General features: G+C 34.1%; 4 protein-coding genes across 14 annotated transcripts in view; 1 reads left to right on the top strand and 3 right to left on the bottom strand.

Moving 5' to 3' along the window:
- Positions 1-4,948, bottom strand: part of ralgapa1 (Ral GTPase activating protein catalytic subunit alpha 1) — a 76,996-nt gene extending 72,048 nt beyond the window's left edge. For 6 of the 9 annotated variants that reach the window (XM_058750366.1, XM_058750370.1, XM_058750369.1 and 3 more), the window contains exon 1: positions 4,615-4,946. In XM_058750366.1, the coding sequence (XP_058606349.1) occupies positions 4,615-4,720 (106 nt within the window). In that variant the 5' untranslated portion in view covers positions 4,721-4,946. Of the gene's footprint in view, positions 1-4,614 lie in introns of all 9 variants that reach the window. The other 3 variants (XR_009266838.1, XM_058750368.1, XM_058750373.1) reach the window with 2 other exon arrangements.
- A 1,168-nt stretch (positions 4,949-6,116) lies between these two features.
- brms1la (BRMS1 like transcriptional repressor a) lies at positions 6,117-11,024 on the top strand. Of its 2 annotated transcripts, XM_058750407.1 has the most exons (10): positions 6,127-6,632; positions 7,116-7,206; positions 7,315-7,442; positions 7,554-7,633; positions 7,862-7,958; positions 8,042-8,131; positions 8,228-8,292; positions 8,376-8,415; positions 10,152-10,278; positions 10,366-11,024. In XM_058750407.1, the coding sequence occupies exons 1-10, from the start codon at positions 6,497-6,499 to the stop codon at positions 10,481-10,483; spliced, it is 972 nt and encodes a 323-aa protein (XP_058606390.1). In that variant the 5' UTR covers positions 6,127-6,496; the 3' UTR covers positions 10,484-11,024. The 2 variants fall into 2 exon arrangements, with proteins under 2 accessions (XP_058606391.1, XP_058606390.1); XM_058750408.1 differs by lacking the exons at positions 10,152-10,278; positions 10,366-11,024 and adding an exon at positions 8,767-10,143 and having other exon boundaries at positions 6,117-6,632.
- A 961-nt stretch (positions 11,025-11,985) lies between these two features.
- On the bottom strand, positions 11,986-17,508 carry lrrc57 (leucine rich repeat containing 57). 2 transcript variants are annotated; one of them, XM_058749140.1, is made up of 7 exons: positions 17,240-17,508; positions 16,647-16,733; positions 16,378-16,521; positions 16,143-16,278; positions 14,955-15,223; positions 14,681-14,866; positions 11,986-13,422 (listed from the first exon to the last, which is right to left on the bottom strand). In XM_058749140.1, exons 3-7 carry the CDS (start codon positions 16,459-16,461, stop codon positions 13,381-13,383), a joined length of 717 nt encoding a protein of 238 aa, XP_058605123.1. In that variant the 5' UTR covers positions 16,462-16,521; positions 16,647-16,733; positions 17,240-17,508; the 3' UTR covers positions 11,986-13,380. The 2 variants fall into 2 exon arrangements, with proteins under 2 accessions (XP_058605123.1, XP_058605122.1); XM_058749139.1 differs by lacking the exon at positions 16,647-16,733 and having other exon boundaries at positions 17,240-17,507.
- Positions 17,509-19,432: 1,924 nt separating this feature from the next.
- On the bottom strand, positions 19,433-20,603 carry il17a/f2 (interleukin 17a/f2). Its single transcript, XM_058749141.1, has 3 exons — positions 20,558-20,603; positions 20,186-20,352; positions 19,433-19,843 (listed from the first exon to the last, which is right to left on the bottom strand). The coding sequence occupies exons 1-3, from the start codon at positions 20,588-20,590 to the stop codon at positions 19,621-19,623; spliced, it is 423 nt and encodes a 140-aa protein (XP_058605124.1). The 5' UTR covers positions 20,591-20,603; the 3' UTR covers positions 19,433-19,620.
- Between the last annotated feature and the right edge of the window lie 99 nt (positions 20,604-20,702).

Raw genomic sequence — 20,702 nt, 5'->3', positions numbered from 1 at the left:
GATGTGTCTTTTTTTTTTTTTTTGTACAATTTAAAACTGAATGATTTTCTTGGTGGTGTTTTAAAAGGAAAAGACATCTCAAATAATTAATGCAAGATGTAAACTTCTTGGAAAGCACTTTATTGTGCAATCAGTCAGCACTGACAAATGCTCTCTGAGAAGTTTTATCTCTTAACGAATGTTTAGATGCCAAGAACCCTCAAATATGATGATCCCACTGCAATAGACCCCACTGAATAAATGTAAAGGCAGATACATATTTTCATGCATAACAGCCCATTTATACTGTGTGTGATAAAAATTTTAAGAGTGTTATTGCTTGTTTTGCTGTTTTCCTTCACCATCTGATCCAACTCATGCTTAATATCTTTAATAATAGCATGAAAAATAAATGCATAAACTTTTAGATCAAAAGATCTCCAAGATCTTGAGAAACAAAGATCAGACCTATGTCATTATGTACTGTGTAAAATGCCCCTTTATGCTTTGTCTCTCTTGCATGAACACAATCTGTCTAGCTTCAGATTTGTCTCTTTCAGAAATCAGGATCAGAGCGGGTCTCTTTACTGATGCTGAGGTCTATTGCAAGCTGCAGCCCAGCAACACAAGTCAATATTTGTGCTTTAAAGCTCCTCCACACAGTCCAGCTCGACTCATCACCCCTAATGCAGCTGGTCCTGGTTGCACGCTCACGCAGCATCCAGAGACCTCAGTCAAGTGCCCGCTCCAGTCTGTTTATAGATCTGGGAGCCAGTATGAACACCAGAGCCAAAACAGAGACCTGGTCTAGATAAACGCTGATAATATTCAGACCAAGGGTTACTTATGCCATTATGGAGACAGCATAAGCAGTTGAGGAGTCATACTTGTTCAGCAAATCACTTTGGGCATACTAGAAATACTGAGAGAATACTATTTGAACTTCTCAAAATGATTCACTCTTGCCTTCAACCCACAGAATGAGGATTGTCTTTTATAAAGAGAATACAAGGAAAACAGAAAGAAATAGGAAACATACAAGAAAGCATGTACAATTGCACTTTTTTTTATTGCCATTTTCAAAATCTGATGTTTTTATTTTATTTTTATTTTTTTCATGTCACTTTCAAAAACACCCCATTTATAAGGGCATTATTTGTGATAAAATATCATTTTTTACATACACATTACTAAACTCGTTATTTTTTTTATAGTAATTGACAACAGTATCATATAGGGATGTCAAAAATAATAATGCTATAATAACATTTCTAAATGAACATTATTAATAATATATTAATAGTTATTTTTATTTAGAAAACATTTGAACTTTGATTTCTTAATAATTTGAACTTTTTGGTAACAAAAATCCTCACAATGTCCATCCCTTATTCAAACTGACAATGACTAACAGTGCAGTAGTGAACCAAAGCCCTAAGAATTTTACAGATTGTGGTGTTTTTCAAAAATCTTTGAGAACAGACAGACGGAGGGGAATTTTGGCTGAAACTACACAACATGAGAGAGAACAGACTAACGGATGGTGCTACACTTGCTGTCGGAAATATTTGTGATCTAAAATAGAACACAGCAGCGAGCCCAAGTGCCTGACAGTTTATTAGAATCACTCAAAGATAATGGCCCTCATCTTTAAAGATGAACTGAACACCACGAAAAGAACAATGCCACAGACGCTCCCAAACTGTCAATCTCAAAGATCGCACAATGCATGAGGGTGCAGTACTAAATACAATCCTTTTGACTTCAGGATGTTGCCATGTGGTTGCTGGGTAGACACTTTCTAACCAAAGTAAAAAGAATGTAAGTCTATAGGAAAAGCAATAGTATACCTCTTCTTAATGATACACCTTTAACATTGATAGTACAAATGGTGCAGGTCAAATTACATGTACTTTTTTAGTTTGTTCAAATCTCTAACCCTAAGTACGCGCAGTAGTAATAGTGATGCAGTCATTTAAATATCAGAATCAATCAACCTTAAGATCTGTGGTAGTTCACAAGTTATAGAGTGTGCGGCAAACTGTTGAGAGGCCATTTAATGATTGACTTCACATAAAATATGACTCGTTCACATCAGCAATTCTCAAGCCCAGCGTGCTAAGGATGCCGATTGATCTAGTGCACAGAAAGGCTAATGTAGTGATGCAGAACTTCAACAGACTACAGTCTGAACTAAATACAAATTATATTCACAAGTTCACACAGTTCAAACAGTCCCACTTGAATCAAATAACAGGTAGTTCTTAAAATCTCAAACCGTGTGTTTCCTATCAGAGCCATTTCTCTGCAAACACACCCATCCGTTTATTTAGGCTACACTTCACTTCCTCAGGTTCCCCAATGCACAAAAGCTGTTGTGCACAGGCTCTGATCTAGGCCACAATAAGTGGACGCATGAAATGAATGTTGGGCCTATCATTTTATAGAGAAAAACCAAAATGGACCAAACATAATAAAAATTCCCTGTTGCTGTAAATTCAGGGTGGAATCAGCAGTGACATGGTGATACAACATTAAATCAATATCTGGGTCATGATACCATAATATTTAGCAATTCTTCATGTTTAATGCATTCAAACTTCTATGCAATCTTTTTCACACTCACTTTGGTGATTTGTGAAGGTACATTACCGTTCAAAACCAAATTTTTCCATAAATTAATACTTTTATCCAGCAAGGACACAATAAACTGATCAAAAGTGACAGTGAAGACATTTATAATGTTATAAAATTTAGATTTCATGTAAAAGCTGCTCTTCTGAACATCCTGTTCATGAAAGAACAGTAATAAAAAATATATGATGGTTTCCATAAACTCCATAAACTTAAGCAGAACAACCATTTTCGACACTGATAATAAAAATTTTAATGATTTTTGAGAACTAAATCAACATATTAGAATGATTTCGGAAGGATCATGTGACACTGAAGACTGTAGTAATGGCTGCTGAAAATTCAGCTTTGTATCACAGAAATAAATTACATTTTAATATGTATTAATATAAGACCCTGTTATTTTCATTTGTAATAATTTGTCAAATTTTACAGTTAAAAAAAAAATAATTGCAGCCTTGGTGAGCATAAGAGACTTATTTTCAATACGTTTAAAAATCTTACCATGCCCAGATTTTAAACAGTAGTGTATATTCAGCTCATTTAAAAAATAATAAAATAAATATATATATATATATATATATATATATATATATATATATATATATATATATATATATATATATATATATATAAATAAATGTAAAAATTTTACTAAAAGTGTTACTATCAAACAATCACAGACACAATGACATTTTAACAATTCCTTTTCCACTGTGATGGAGGCAGTTTCCTTGCCGTTCATAGCAACATCACATAGTTTTCAGTTTCTAAACAATCATCAGCATAACACAATGGCACCAGGAAGCCAGATAACACCACAGAAAGCAATTCAGGAAACTGGGTCGTGATTGGACAGTAACCACTCCAGGGCAGGCCAACATCTCAAACAGGACTCTTTAACCACACTGCACCTTCACTGAAGAATCTGCCATGTTACATAAACCATCCTCATGTCCAACATTCAGGAAGTCAGTGCAGCTTTAAAACTAAATAACTCAGGAATCTGAGGGAACCGGCCTTAGATAGACTCCTTCTCTGACTTCCTTGACAAATCCCAAAGGAAGTGCTGGTTTATTTCTGTTATTCTGTGACGTCCCACCCAATCCTGAAGAACCATATCTTTTCTGTCCCCCACCCAAATCATGAACTAATCTCCAGCAAATTTTACCTTTATTGTTTTAAGAATTAAAGACCATAAACTTGACAGTTCTTGTTGATATTGAGAGACAACAACTGCATTTACAGTTTTTCCAAATTGCTTTGGCTCAGTTCTTGAATGGGATTCTTTATTTCTCAAAACAATTCGTTCTGATCTCTGAACAATTAGTTTTTGTTCATACAAGATTTGAATGTCTTATTAATTTAAGCATATTGCATGTTTTGGCAAATGTGTGTAAAAGAGTAAATATAATTAAATGATTAAATGATCATTTTAATTAAATATAAAAAAATGACAGATTCAAATTTGATATATATATATATATATATATATATATATATATATATATATATGTGTGTGTGTATGTATGTATATAAATAAAATGTATGTATGTATGTACACACACACACACACACACATACACAGCTTAATAAACCTAACAAGGTAATGTGAATTATTTATTTGAATAACCATTAAACTTAATTTTTTAAAAAAAAAGTCAAAATGTGCATGCAGAACATCTGCTCAACAGATTCACTGACATCTAAAGTGGTTCCAGTGAAACCATGCATGTGTCATATCAAAACAACACCCACTACAAAGACATAAAAACACTCAACCGTACTAATGAACAACACAAAACACTATAAAACCCCTGCATATCTGGCCACGATTCTAAATGCAAACTTGTCAATAATTGTCAAATGTTTTCAAACAAAAAATACGGGTAAACACCCCATTGCTGATGCTGCCTTCATTCTCCTGTCTATATAGCATGTTAGCTCCCTGCAAGGCAACAGTGGGATCATAAAAGGAGTACAAATAATGTTATTTCTCACCGATAACGATTCTCAGATGTTTCAATCTTGTCAGCACGTCCTTCTTGGGGTCCAGCACTTTCTGTGTCGATTTCCTGACATCTCCATGAGGTTTTTTAGAGAACATTCCGAGATGTTTTGAAGAGCTAATGATAATCTTCCGTTAATTCCCTCAAACATGGAGGGGGTTGCCAAATTTACGGCTCGAAAGGTGTTATGGGTTGTAAGGAAACTTGATGAAATAGAGGTGAGGCGTGCATTTTTGCAGAGGAGGTCAGACAAAAGAAAAGAGCAGCCAGCCCTCCTCTCTGTGTGTGTGTCTTGTGAACTACACACCTCTCTGAAGATCTGAAAACATGGCGGAGGACGCGACATGAAAAACACCTTAATCGAGGCCAGAGTCATTCAACGCTCAGACGTCATCTGAAGCGCTATCACACAGCAGAATCCACAGGACAGGAGAAATATTTCACATTCATAAACAATATTCATTCATTAAGTATCAATATATGATTTGACAAAAAAAGTGTAAGACATTTCTAAACTGTTATAATGAGATCTATTTATTAGCCTATATGTTTTTGCATTCATTTTGTATGTACGCTGTTTTAATTAGTATGCCATTTTCTGTTTTTCATTGTATGTTTTGCCTTTGTGGCTCAATAAAGGGTAAATATCTATTTGTTAAAACTGAATTATATCAATTTAATGTGTTCATTTCTTCAAGACTGAAAAAAACAGGGGGAAAACTTGCTAAATAGACAGAGGTTGACTTAAAAAATGCATAAAGTTTTATGACGCATTTAAAAATATAAACACATACTTGAATATATAGCCTAAATTAAATATGACATATACTTTACAATGAAATACATTATTTAATGAAGTAATCACCTCAGAATTAACCTCTTTTTAATTTTTGTTGATTTATGAGGAAAAGTTTGCACGCTGTCTTTAATCAGATTTTTAATAATTGTAAGATAATAGTGATATAAGTTGTAAGCTGTTTCCCTGCCCTGATACTGTTCTGTATTAGTTAGTATATTCTAGCAAACAAGTAAAATGAGTGAGTGAGTGAGTGAGTGAATGAATGAATGAAAATACAATAAAACTTCAAACTTTATCTTCATTGTTTAGTTTTTCCAAAATAGAAAAAAATTATTTGTTTTCTCCATATGTTATACATTTTATTTTGAGTGACATTCCTTTGAGAATAAATCAATAAAAACTTAAAAAAAAAAAAAAACTTGACAAGTAAAAAACCATGCATCAAAAGAAATAGTATGATAATATTTGGAGATTCTGAATTAAAATAAAATTGGTTAATAATAAATTAGATTTTATAAGTTTACTTAATACAGCACTTAAAACAACACAATCATTTCATCCAGTCGTCCATTGATTTATAAAGCCTGTATTTTGTAGCCGTAAACACGCTCTTCACAGGACGAGTGACGACAGGGAACTGTAGTTCTTTAGTCCACTACGAACAATAGTACCGGAAGGATTGGTGTCACCCAAAAAAACTACAAACCCCAGAAAGATACATCAGCGCACATTCCGCGCCAGTGTCCCAGCTTTTCAGAGGGTAGCATGGCTTAAAAAAAGCAAAACAGAGGGTTTTTTTTTGGTTTGCAAAAATATAAAAATAGGTCAAGCGATTTAATAAGCAAGAGCTGCCTGTTTTCTTTTCATCATATCTAGACTAATCGACAACTACTGGCAATTTGCAGGATTTGAACGTTTGTTAGCATGATACATCTAACGTTAGATCTGTATTTGTCTGTTTTGTTTTTAGCAATAACATCAGGCTAACAAACACATCTGCTCACATAAAATATTGATCTAAAGTTGAGAAGTAGTTCCGTAGATTTCTCGGTAGTCTTAGTTTTAAAAAGACGGGATGCCAGTGCATTCGAGAGAAAAGAAGGAGAGCAACCATGAAGAGATGGATGTGGATTTCGCAGAGCAAGAGGGGAGCAGCTCAGAAGATGAGGATACAGAGAGCTCTTCTGTCTCTGAAGATGGGGAAAGTTCAGGTGCGAATGAGACTTTTGATTTTCACTGGGTAGATACATAGGAATAGATAAATACATGTTAAAATGCATTGCAATTGAAATTGCAATAGAAGAACCATGCAAATTTTACTCAGGCCATTTAATACGTAGAAGTTTGTTTCTTTATATGAGCAGATTTGGAGAAATTTCGCATTACATCCTCTGCAGTGAATGGGTGCTGTCAGAATGAGAGTCCAAACAGCTGATAAGTCATCTACAAATCTTCCATGTGACCCAAGACCATCAATTAATGTGTTGTGACTACACTCTCGTTCTGACGGCACCCATTCACTGCAGAGAATCCATTGGTGAGCAAGTGATGTAATGCTAAATTTCTCCATATATGGTTTGATGAAGAAACAAACTCATCTAAATATTGAGGGTAAGCGGATTTTCATCAAATCTTCATTTTTGGGTAAACTACTACTTTAAATGAATAAAACAGAAACATTTTTTTACTTACAGAAATGGATGATGAGGACTGTGAAAGGAGAAGGATGGAATGCATTGACGAAATGACAAATCTAGAAAAACAGTTCACTGACCTCAAAGACCAGTATGTACCATCCTCTTGTTTGTATTTAATCTGTGCATGAATATATGTTGTTTACAAGTGTATACAAACTTTTCCACACTGGTCACAAAGTGTTCATAATTTCTTTAGCTTATATAAAGAGAGACTGAGTCAAGTTGATGCCAAACTTCAGGAAGTGATGTCAGGAAAGGCACCAGAGTACCTGGAACCCCTTGCAAATCTTCAGGAGAACATGCAGATTAGAACTAAAGTTGCAGGTCGGTCTGATGTCCAAACTGAACATGGGATTATTGTTGTTTAAAATTGTGCATTTACACGAGTTTTATTAGGTAAGAAAGTGCATTGTCAAATAATACATTCATGCATAGGTATCTACAGAGAATTGTGCTTGGAATCAGTGAAGAATAAATACGACTGTGAAACCCAAGCAGCGTTACAACACTGGGAGGTGAGCTTTACAGAAGTGATCTGCTATTGCCTAAACAACGGTGCATGTCTGAAATGTCTTGTTGAGTAATCATAACAGAGCCATACAGTAGTATTTATATTACTTGAAGCTGTTTTATGCTCTAACAGCACTAAAAGCCTGCCAGTTACCACATTAAAACATGTATCTATTTAAACAAACTTTCAAAATGAAAAACAATTCTAATTTGGTTCATTTGATCTCTTCTAGAGTGAAAAACTGTTATTATTTGATACGGTGCAAAGTGAACTAGAGGAGAAGATCAGACGTTTGGAGGAAGACCGTCACAGTATAGATATTACCTCAGGTATTGAAATTGTGAATAGTGTGTCACAAATAATTTTGTTTGTTTGTGTTATTTATACAGTCTTTGTCATATTTCCCCTACAGAGCTCTGGAACGATGAGTTACAATCAAGAAAAAATAAGAAGAAAGATCCCTTCAGTCCAGACAAAAAGAAAAAGCCTGTCGTTGTGTCAGATATCCTTTACTTCAACCTGTTGTACATACCTACAATCAGTCTATTCAGGATGTGCTTGAAAAGTCTGTCATTTGTAAGTTTCTTAACATGTGCACGACCATATATAGTTTACATGCTGCAAGACCTGGATATACTGGAAGACTGGACTGCTATTAGAAAGGTTAGACTGTCAAAAACATAACCCCTTTTTTCTATGAAATTATTATTGTAAAGTAAATGATGTTTTATGTTAATATCTTGTAGGCCATGGCAACATTAGGACCTCACAGAGTAAAGACTGATGGTAAGATCATATCTATTACTGTGTTTAATTTTCATAACTATAATAAAGGTGCCATAGAATGGAAAACTGTATTTACAGTTATTTACATGGAAATGACATACAGTGAGCCTCAAACACCATTGTTTCCTCCTCCTTATGTAAATCTCATGAATAAAAAAACCCACTGAAAAATAGGCGAATCAGAACATAACACCGACTGTGACGTAAAAGTCAGGATCTCTAATAGTTACGCCCCCAACATTTGCATAACGTACACCAGCCGAAGCATAAGAAGCTCTGCAGGTATTGTGAAGAAACATGCAAGGACAACAGGGAAAATGGCAGATCATGGAAATAAATGTTATGTTTCAGGCTGTGCAGGGGATGTGAAGTGCAGGGATGGGTTGGTGTCTGTATTCAGAAAGGCACGGAAGGCAAATAACGCGAGCCACTAAAGGGACATCGGTATCGGTATCGGTAGCCTGTTACATTGCAGTACATAAGATTTCACTTACCACATAAACAGAGTAAGGAGAGATGACTGAGGATGATGGCGAATGATTTACAGATCCTGAGCACCACTGACAAGCATCTGATCTTGTAAAATGTGTGGTAAGTACTGCCACTACATAGTATAAACAAGAGTTTGTGCGATTGCAAATCTCGAAAGTGAAAGTAAAAAGCGATTGTGCATTTGAAAGCAGTTTCAGTGCCCAGCATATTAATAGCGGCTCCCTGATGCCCACATTTTATATACAGTATAATTACTGTATACTATTTAACTGTAAGAGAAAGTATATATGTTGAAATATATATTTTCCTCCCTGTGTTTCCTTCCTGTAAGCTACTGAAATGAGCCGCACTGTGAAACGGCCAATCAGAGCAGAGCTCAACATTATTATTCATGACCCTTCCAAATAAGCCAATAACAGACCGTTTCATTCTAGGGAGAAATCCTAGGGTAGTAAATGCACATGTAAAACCGTTTCTGGAGAATTTTTGCCCTTATCTAAGCCACATACCTTCTATGTAGATATCAAAGAACAATTTAAAATATTGTATCAATGCATTCTATGGCATCTTTAAAGTAAATTACTCTTCTAATGTAGTATTACATTATTTATTAGTTAAATACTACAGTTCAAAGGTTTGGTCAGGATGACTTTTTGGTCTCTTATGCTCACCAAGGGTGCATTCATTTGATCAAAAATACAGTACATGCAGTAATATTGTGAAATATTAAAAATAATTGTTTTCTATTAAAATATATTTTAAAATTTATTAATTCCTGTGATGCAAAGTTGAATTTACAGCATCATTACTCTTCATCATTCTAATATGCTGATTTGCTGTTAAAAAACATCTCTTAATAATAATGTTGAAAACATCCGCGCATTTTTGTGGAAATTGTGAAATTTTTAGGGTTCTTTGATGAAGAGAAAAGGTAACAAAATTTAATATATAATATATATTTACTAAACCTACTAAATATATTCATTACTAAACCAAAAAGTAAACTGTTGTAGAATTTCCCTATATAATGACCTTGAACTGTTCTAAGTCCCTTTTGCTCTGGGCAACTTCCTGGAGTTTTGGTGCATAATGACCCCATCTAACTCCTAAGTGGTAACCTATTAACAAATGCCAGTTAAATATAGACATGTTTTTGTAGTTGCTGCAGCTATATTGGTTTATCCTATACGTTGTTTTTTTTGTTGTTACATTAGTAACAGCAGAACTTGCATAATTTGTTCTAGTCTCTTCAAAGAGTGACAAACACCAGCACAATGCCCGCTCAGAGGATGGACGCTTGTTTTACGACGGGGAATGGTACAGCCGCGGACAAGCCATATGTATCGACAAGAAAGACGAGCATCCTACGAGGTGAGGGATCCTGAATTACCAAGCTCATATTGATTATTTTGCAGCAAATTTGTGAGTTATTTTTCTCCTGTCTTCTGTTTCAAACAGCGCTATAATAACTACAATCAATCATGATGAAGTCTGGTTCAAACGAGTCGATGGGAGCAAGTCAAAACTCTACATCTCACAGCTTCAGAAAGGCAAATACACCATAAAACATGCCTGATCTGCCTGAGATCTGACCAGTCTGATATGTTTAATAGTGCCATTTTATGTACAGTATATCATGATTTAAATACCTTTATTGATGTTTAAAAACGGATACGTTGGTGTATTGTCTGTCATTTAAAATGTGAGGAAAGTTGATGTTATTTTATTGTATATTCAATGTAACACCATTTGAAAGATTATTACTCCAAACAGGTAAAAAATGTAGTATAATTACAGGTTTACTTATTACCATGAAATGTGGTGCTTTTGTATTTTGATGACTGGGCTCATTTTCCATTTCAGTTCTGCTCAGTGGCATTAGAACCCAATTCTGATGTGTGTAGTCATTTTTAATGCCATGTCTGGCTAGCAAATGGTTTCCTACTTTTTTACATTTCTGCCTCATCACTGTATTCAAATACAAATTATATGAAACAGTTTGTGTTTGCCATTTTTGGTGGCTTTTTTTCATGACAGTGTATTGAAACGGTCTTGCTTGTGCAACATCTTATGAAATACAGATATTTTAGGAGTGAATAAACAAGAAGACATTATCACACGAGTCTCAGCTCTTTGAACAGCTGTTTACTGTTTATTGTGTTCTAGGGAGATGTGATCTTGCTGCTCTATTTACAGTCTAAACAAGCCATAAATATGGTGAATACTTTATATAATTCATTGTAATGTGCATTTCAGTTCTGGTCATTAGTTCAGTGTTCTTTTCTATGTTGGGTTATAGCACCATCCTTTGGTTTTTGTTGTACTGTTCCTGTTATTTTTTGTTTCTTTATTTTCTTGATTCATAATTCTGTACTGAATGTATTTTTCAGTTATTATGAAATTACATTGAACAAAATTTCAAATATAGCATTCAATATTAGAGCCTTGTTGTCATAGTCTTTTATATACGACAGTTCAATATATGTCCAATTAGAATAGAAATATCATGGGTTTAAAAAGAGACTGGGAAGTAGTTCTGTAAAGGAAAAGTGTGTAATGTTATAATCTTTGCAAAACTAATTTAGTTAGTGGAGTGATAGCATTAAAATTTGCTAATGCTTGCCAGAGAATTAAAGGAATAGTTCATCTAAAAAAAATTAAAATGTACTCGCCCTCAGGTCATCCAAGATGAGTTTGTTTCCTCATCTGAACAATTTGGAGAAATTTAGCATCACCTCACTTGCTCATCACCAATGGCTCCACTACAGCAAATGGGTGCCGTCAGAATGAGAGTCCAAACAGCTGATAAAGACATTATAATAACCCATAATAACTGAAACTAACATTATTAGTCTTAAAGCAAATCATTTGAATCATTGATATGTCCTGTGAATGGGTGCCGTCAGAACGAGATTCCAAAAAGCTGATAAAAACATTATAATAATCCATAACTGAAGCTAACATTAAAAAAAAAAAAAATTTGCTTTCAATTCTTAAAGCAAATCATTTGAATCATTGATATGTCCTGAGTTGTGTTCTTATGCACCACACTATTCTCTTGTATCAATAATCATGAGTATAATAATACTGTAGGTAGACAGATAGATGTACTTTATTCATCCTGAGGGGAATTTTCAGGTACAATTTGCTTGATGATGCTGTAGTTTTAATACAGTGCAAGCTTTATTCTGTGGCTAAATGTTGCAGCATAAAAATAATGTAGTGGCATAGTATATTGAGAACAAGGAACATGTATTTTACAAATGCTGCCTTAGAGTACTGGCTTAAAGCACTCATGACTGCTTTTGGGTAATATGTTATATTTCTGATTCTAAAATTCAGATGTTTAACATATTTCCATTAATGTGCATATATTCAATCACTGAGAGAAACACTAGATTAAAGAGATAGTTCACCCAAAAATGAAAATTCTGTCAACATTCCACATACTCTGGAAGTCAATGGGGACCAGAACCGGTTTAGTTACCCACATTCTTCAAAATATCTGCGTTTGTGTTCAGTAGAAGAAAGAAAGTCATACAGGTTTGGAACAACTTTAGGCTGAGTAATTTTCATTTTTGAATTAATTATCCCTTTAAACAGATAAGATGCCATTCAAGTGTGTAAATAATAGATGGGATACATAGTCATGACCATAAAGAACAATAGATTTAGATCTCAAAAACTGCATGAAACTACATAATCGTTCACAAAAATGCTTTTTGAGTTACACACTTTTATGGTAAGAGAACATGCAGCATGTATAAATGTGCAAAAGCAAATGCACTGCATTAAAACTGAATATTGTGTTATAAATATGAATATCCACTGGCATTTCATGGACAGTAATCAACATTGAAACTCATATGCAGCCTTTGTTGACAGAAAAAAAATGGCTACTTCATAAATATCACAGCAAATATTCTTTAACGGAAGTTTTGAGATCACAGTTCAATCAAAATACTGTTAAACAGATAAAGCCTCATTGATGCCCAAAACAATGTTCAAATTAAATAATAACAGACACAAAGTCTCTAATGCTTTAAAATAAACGAATCAATAAATGCTGAGCAATAGCACATACTATAAGGGTACAGGACGTACAGTATGTTAGTTAGATGTTAGCTTCTCTGAAAGACTGATGTTCTATAAACAGGCATGGCATTAGTGCACTTGAATATACGGAATAAACCATTCTCCAGTGTAAATGTCCTCATGAAGCTGAGTCTGCATTATATTTCAGAATATAAAATCTTTGCAAAAGAAAGAGAGATGCAAGGTCCATACACTGCTGTCTTTACTGTAATGCGATGAACAGCAGGGCTGGGGTTTCTGAGCCATCATTCTACCAAGTTGTGAAGCAGTCTTGACCATTTTTCCATTCCCATATTGCCGTTTTCACAAGCAGTCCCAGCTGAAACCTTTCTACGGTAAGCCCAGTGCAGAGGACAGGTGCAGCAAGCCTCTAACTCTTCACGCAAATTTCTTCTTGGTTGCAGTGAAACGTTCCATGTACTGAAAAAACAAAGATTAAAGTAAGGCATTATATGACTATGCAAGAAAGAAAGAGTATACTTTTTTTTTTTTTTTTAAATGTCTTTTTAATGTAGATTGACATTAGGCTCCTAACTCACATGATTAAGACTATTTTTAGAAAGTATGCTACTGGTCAAACGTTTGGAATAATTAGGATTTTTTTTTCATCTTTTTGAAATGCGATCTTGCTCACCAAGGCTGCATTTTTTGATCACAAATACAACAACAAAAAGATATATTGTGAAATATTATTAAAATTTAAAATAACTGCTTTTTATTGTTTATTTATGATTATTTGATGTTGAAGAAACATTTATTATTATTATCAATTTTTCAGCTTAATATTTTTCTGGAAACTGGGTTACACTACTATTTAAAAGTTAGTGTAATCATAAATGATCTGCTCATTTTGGAAAATGAAACCTCTACTTATAACGTGATTGTAATAAACATTTTAATGTGAAAATCAAACTCGTAAAGCTTTCAATTGATGTCAATGCAACAAAGCCAGATAACAAAGGTCAGATTGAATTAAATTTTTGTATAGCCACTTGGCCCTGTTTACACCTGGAAGTAAGATCTGTTTTGGGGCGAACTAATAACAAGTGGACTAACTAGATGTTTAAACTGGGTTCAAAATGTTTTGAGATTTAATCAAACTTCAGAACTGACAACACACACACACACACACACACACACAATAACATAACATCTACAGTGTAAACAGCACTTTCTTTGAAAATAACTGCTTGAAACATTAAAATTGCTCTTTAATAGATTAATAAAGGACTATAATTGGGGGAAATTCTATTTGAAATTTTTCTCTTTCTCTTTTAATCCCTGGTGTAAATGCGACAAGTGTGAAACAAGAATAAATCTGAATTGAACTGAAGTGAATTACTAAATTCAGAGCTAGATTTCAACAAAAAGTATGATCTCTTCCTGGATTTTCACCGCTTCTAAAATCCTATTACACCTTGCTGAAATGATTTTGGGGGATTTGACTTTGTTTCAAAAACAAATAATTAGACCAGTTTTGTTTTACATTCAAACTTAAACTGTGGTATGTTCCATCTGAGAAAAACATGTGATATTTATAGAAGAGGATGAGACACACAAAACTGACTATTAACACTGGACCTGGAATATAAACTAAAAAGAAAAACAAAACAATTTTGATGTCTTCTTAAAAAAGGCTTCAGAGCTGTAAGAGTAGTCTAAACTGACACAAACTTACTTTATCATATCCTTCTAGGTCACGCAACGTTTTAACTTCAAAGAGGTTGCCCTCCACGGACAGCAGGGACACCTGGGAGTCTGAGAGGATGGAGATGGGGATAGAGGACAGCTCCAGACAGTTCTCCTCCAGCCGTAAGACCTTCAGTCGGGGAGCACGAGACACCTCTGGACACAGGGTTGAAATCTGAAACAGAACAAACACAGCACAAAAAGTCACCCTGAAACATCTTTACCATGACATTTCCTAAACGCAATACACTAAAAAAACTCACCTGGTTCTGATTGAGGTTGATTTCAATGGCTTGCAGTTCGGCCACCTCTGCAGGAACCACATGGATCTTATTCTTGGACAGGTCCAGAACATCGAGCTGGCGAAGGGTGCCGAGTCCACTAGGGAACTCCTTGAAGTGATTCCCAGACAGGTTTAGGGTGCGCAAGGACTTCAGCTGACCCAACGATGAAGGAAGATGATTCAAATGGTTCCCATTTAAAATAAGAGTCTCCAGCTTCTTGAGTTTCCCGATGTCATTTGGTAGACTGGCTATAGAGGTAAAACAAAAAAAAAATCATACACTAATGGAGTGCTTAAGGGTTCATATCATAGAATACAGGCTCCTATGCAATAATATGACTTTGATTTACTATGTAGACACTACAGTAAGACATGTTTAATGAGCAGCAAATCAGCACATTAGAATGATTTCTGAAGGATCATGTGATACTGAAGACTGGAGTAATGGCTGCTAAAATTCAGCTTTGCCTCACAGGAATAAATTAAATTTTTAATATATATTCAATTAGAAAACTTATTTTAAATTGCAATAATATTACATATTAATACTGCATTTTTACTGTATTTTTGATCAAATAAACACAGCATTGATGAGTATAAGACTTTCAAAGACATTTACATTTTTAATATATATATATATATATATATATATATATATATATATATATATATATATCAATTTTAAGTGTTTGTGTTTTCAATTAAATAAAATTAGAATTTATAATAAAATTTTTAATATTAAAACTTAAATAATATTTAATGTTTATATTACAATTACAATGAAATAAAAAAGATGAACACAAATTAATTAGTGAAGGCCAAAAACTAAAAATCATTAAAAATTATTATAAATTCCGATTAGCTATTATGAAAATGTTTGTCGTCAACTACCAAAAATGGGCCATTTAGAAATTGTTCACTATTCATCAATATGACCGGGGATTACTACTTTCACATGCAAAGATGTTAGCCAATCACAACAGAGGTAATTTACATACAAAAGTTTAAAAACTACAGAAGCAAAATGAGCATATTTAATTCTAAGGGACAAAAAATGAGCAAAATAATTATATAAAACTATGTTTTGATTGCAAAAAACAAAAATAAAAGTGTAGAATGATAAGTTTATCTTTATGATGGCCATATTTAGCTATTTGTGTACACGTACTTAGTTTATTGCTGCTTATGGTGAGACTCTTGAGTTGCTGGAAGCCTCCTATGAATGCTGGAAGCACCTCGATTTTGTTGTTGGACAGATCGACTGTCCGCAGGTTTCCGGTGAGTTTCTGCAGCTCCTCTGGGAACTACATGAACAAAGACATGTGAGCTGTTAATAATCCATGAGGACATCGCTGCTAAGTGCATCAGAGTGGTGAATATGATTACAACAAGCCTATTAGTACCTCTGCCAAACCCTTTCCGGTCAGCTGAAAGACTCCGGTCTTCTGAGATGTTTCCAAATGAGCTTTGAGCGCACTGTTCCCCATTTACAGGATATGGATGCTGCGGATGCTGTCGAATTTGATATCAGTAAATCCACTGGAAGACTAAAATAAAGTTAGATAAAAAAATAAAATAAAATAAAAGTTAGTTAGTTACCAAGGTTATTGTGTAGTGAACAATATTCAAAGGGATAGTTCACCCAAAAATAAAAATCCTGTAATTTACTCACCCAAGTTGTGAGTTTCTTTCTTTTGTTGAACATAATAGAAATAATTTGAAGAATGCTGGTAACCAAACAGTTGCTGGTAGCCACTGACTTCAAGAATTTCATACAAGTTTGAAACAACACCAGGGTGAGTAAATGATGACAGAATCTTCATTTTCGGGTGAACTAACCCTTCAACTCTTACCGTGGTTAGATTAATACAAATATGGGTTCTATAAAACATAGTAGAATGAGTTATGAAAAATAGCAAGTTAATCCTAAAAGTTGTAATACACATTTATTAGAACCATTCACTGACTCATTCATTCACAAATTATTTAGTAAAAATCCACTTGAACATTTAAGCTAAAATCGTATAGTTATAACAGTTGTTACCATAGTATAAACATAGTAAATAATATAATAATTACATGACGTAATAATTTCTGAGCTAAAAACCGCATGAAACATTAAACAGCTTTGCAGAGCTAAATATAATCTTTCAGCACTTTAGCGCGAAGTCTAATCAGCAAAGAGTTGTCAATAATCTGAACATGCGCGACTGAAAACCATGTAATTCGGCTTAATATTGCATATTATTTCAGAGTAATATTTACCTTAGCCAGCTAGCTCGACTGGCTATCTGTAAATCCACAGTTTGACAACGTGTACAGCAGGAAAAGTTTACAGAATCCCGTTGGCTAGAGCTAAAGAACCTTCATTAATCGCTTAATAAATGTGTAAAACAGTAATAAAATATTATCGGATGGTGATCTAAGGTGGTGATCGGATGGTGATCTAAGGAACTTTGTCCATCCCCAGGCTGATGTTTGTTTATGTAGAAACAGACAGATGATTCATTGAGGCTCTTGCATGTAATTGCACCTCCCGTCCGCTGGCTGGCGGTAAAAGACAATGTATCTTCCGTTTCATATTCTGTATATCGCCACTTAGTGGTTTGGCTGTGACACGGCCTCGATGATTTTTACAACTAAATTTGCTATGCATTCATGTCGTGCATTATAAATAATTGGTCTCCCTTATAAAAAGTCCATAGGGTCGGGGTTACCATATTAGTACTCCAGCTATTATTGCTTTAAAATAATAATAAATTATCTTATTCATTGCACTGTTCATAAATAAGATAGCAGGATTGCTAATTTAGACTGTCTGACAGTTCTTTTCGAGCTATTTTTGGTACTTTTATGTTTTTATCTACTCACAAGAGAAAAAACATGGAATTTGCACATCATATATTTAAAAATGACACTAAGCTGAAAACACTGTACTGTATGAAGCATTCAGAATAGCTTTGATATAGTTATGTTATTTTTGGATGACATTGGTGGCAATGATTTGTTGTAGTAACAATAACAACTTATATTGTCTATAACAGATACTATGGTTACCATAGTGAATGTTTGTCAGGGCTGTACAGTGTTGGGTGCCAGAGACCACATCCACGTCCTGACATGTATGTGGTAAAAGATGCAATTGTTGCTTTTTAGTTAGGCTACTTCATTATATAATGACAAGAGTTTCTCTCTTCATAGTAAAGCATCGGTAAAAATGCAAAAAAGTTGTACCTTTAAGGGTTCCACAGCTGACAGCTTCAATGGGGCAGTATCCTTAGATGTAAAACTTTTTACCTTATTTACTTCTAAATGGATACCTTATAGGTACATATTACTCTAAGATACTAATATGCACCTTTTAGGCATAGATAAGGTAAAATTGTTCCCCAGTTTTTCTCCAGTGACAAGCTATTGTAGACATATTCATAAATTCATAAAATGTTAATTGTCAATTATTAGTTGGTCAAATACAATTATCAAAAAAAAAAAAAAAAATTCAATGTTTTATTACTCTTTTTTTTTTTTTTTTACTACATAAGTCTCTGCTAAATTAAACAAACATGTAATAAAACTGTAAATCAGGAACTATTTTGTCTACAAAATAACATTAAAATTGCAATACACATTGCAAATTGCAGATGCACAGCATCATTGGAACAATTAATTAAGTATATTGTAACATTGAAACAAACAAGATATTTTAGGAGTTTCGGCCCACACACACATACTCTCGCAAAGTTGCACTTAAGCATTTTTTGTCTTCCGTATCCTGTTTCAGCAACAGGGTATTCTGATAAAGAGTTGAGAGACAATACTGGTGTATTATATTATGGTGTTTAATGCAACTACTATCTTTGATTGAAATATAGTACAACAGAGGCCACCCAGTTAACACGTTCTCAGAAGTTTCGCTACCGTTCTGGCAAGATTCTTTCGAAGTTTTGAACAAATGTTCTTCCAGTTATCTGGTCTTTAAGAACGTTCTCAAATCGTAGCACAAAAATTATTTATGCATCATTTATAGAACTTTTTTTTCCAAAAAAATGTTTTAGTTGGATGTTGTTGTTGTTTTTTAAACTTGTTTCAGAATGTTCCGAGAAAATTCAAAAGTAGCGTTCCTGTAATGTTTGCAAAATCATAAAATGAAATGCTCCCTTCACATGCACATAACCAAGAAAAGTATTTTTAAACTATCAGAGAACGTTCCGAATTTTTTTTCTAAAAGAAACATTAGCAAAATATTCTTAGAACATATTTTTATTAGCCAGACAACATGTTTTTTTTTTATTGACATTTCTTTATTTTATGTTTTTTTTTGGCAAAATCAATTACCATCCAGACATTTTTAGGAAAAAAGTGTTACAGTGTTTAACTACCTCAAGACTTACAAAGAGTTCACAATAATGATCAGTGATAAATGTTATGATTAATTAAAAAAAAACATCAAAACGTGTTTAAATATTTTATTAGTACTCAATACATAAATATCATAAGTGTCTGCTAAATGAATAAATGCAAACATGTAATACAAATTTAATTCAGGAACTATTTTGTCTCCAAAATAACTTAAAATCTGCTAAAAGTCGCAGCTTCTTCGGAACAAATAAATAAGCTCATTCTAACATGGAAACATACGAGTAATTTTAGGAGGTTTTAGCCCACACACAGGTACAGCCCACTATTACTCTCTCAAAAGTCGCCATGAAGCACTTCCTGTCCTCCGCATCCTGTTTTAATACCAGGATCTCCTGATAAATGGGCAATGAGTTCAGTCTCGTATCCACGCCATTGGGAAGGGTGCAATATTCTGAATTGCACTGGGCTTCAAAGATGACCTGCGGTATTCTGCGTGGTGAAAACTTCGGTCTGAAAGCAGAGAAAACAATAAGTGCTCTGAGACAAAACCCACAGAAATAAACAAGACCTGATTTACTTTGTTTCACACTGATGTCACATGGCCTGCTGTACCTTAAAAATGCTTGCATAGTCGCCATGACAGCTAGCATGACAGTTAGCCTCCCAAACTATACATCTGATTCCTGATACATCATTAAACTTATTAAACGTATGTCACGAACTGTAAATTATTTTTGGCGACATAAAACAGATTCCAACATCATTCTACTTCCGTAATTCTAAATCATAGTATTTTGATTCACTTATGAATTTGACGAATGTATCATTAGTTTCTGTGACTTTGCAACTCACATCCAGGTCCATGCAGATAGTGAGCGGTTGTGGATGTTGCCATTTCCCTTTGCGTCCCCATCCAGAGAGTCATGAAAGTCATTGGAAATCGTCAAACTAGTGTCACATATTTTTTTCTGCCCTTGTTTGGCAAATGTGAGGTTCGCCAGCGCAAAGCTCAGCAAAACCTGAAAGAAAGATCATGATCTGTTATTATATTTCATTCAAATCAAACCATTTCTGAGCGGAGGCCTGTTTTCATCAGCACATGTTACATTTAAACTTAATCTAAAAAGTTTTAAGATTAATCTCTGGTAAAGCAAGCATATAGTGCTAGCATAACTATTAGCATCGCTAACAGAGTTAAACTACTGAATGTTTCGGTCATCTCACCATGTATTTAGCGTTGACAAAGCTCAGAAACATCTTTAATGCCCTCTTCTTATTCTCGTGCAGTGTGAAAATGTTTCTTGTTCACCCCATCTATTTATGCAATGCTTGTTCGTGATTGCATAGATAATATGGCCTACCTCTGACC

This window comes from Onychostoma macrolepis, chromosome 17 (genome assembly GCF_012432095.1).
Source record: "Onychostoma macrolepis isolate SWU-2019 chromosome 17, ASM1243209v1, whole genome shotgun sequence".
Lineage (NCBI taxonomy): Eukaryota > Metazoa > Chordata > Actinopteri > Cypriniformes > Cyprinidae > Onychostoma > Onychostoma macrolepis.
This window is presented reverse-complemented; position numbering and strand designations above follow the sequence as displayed.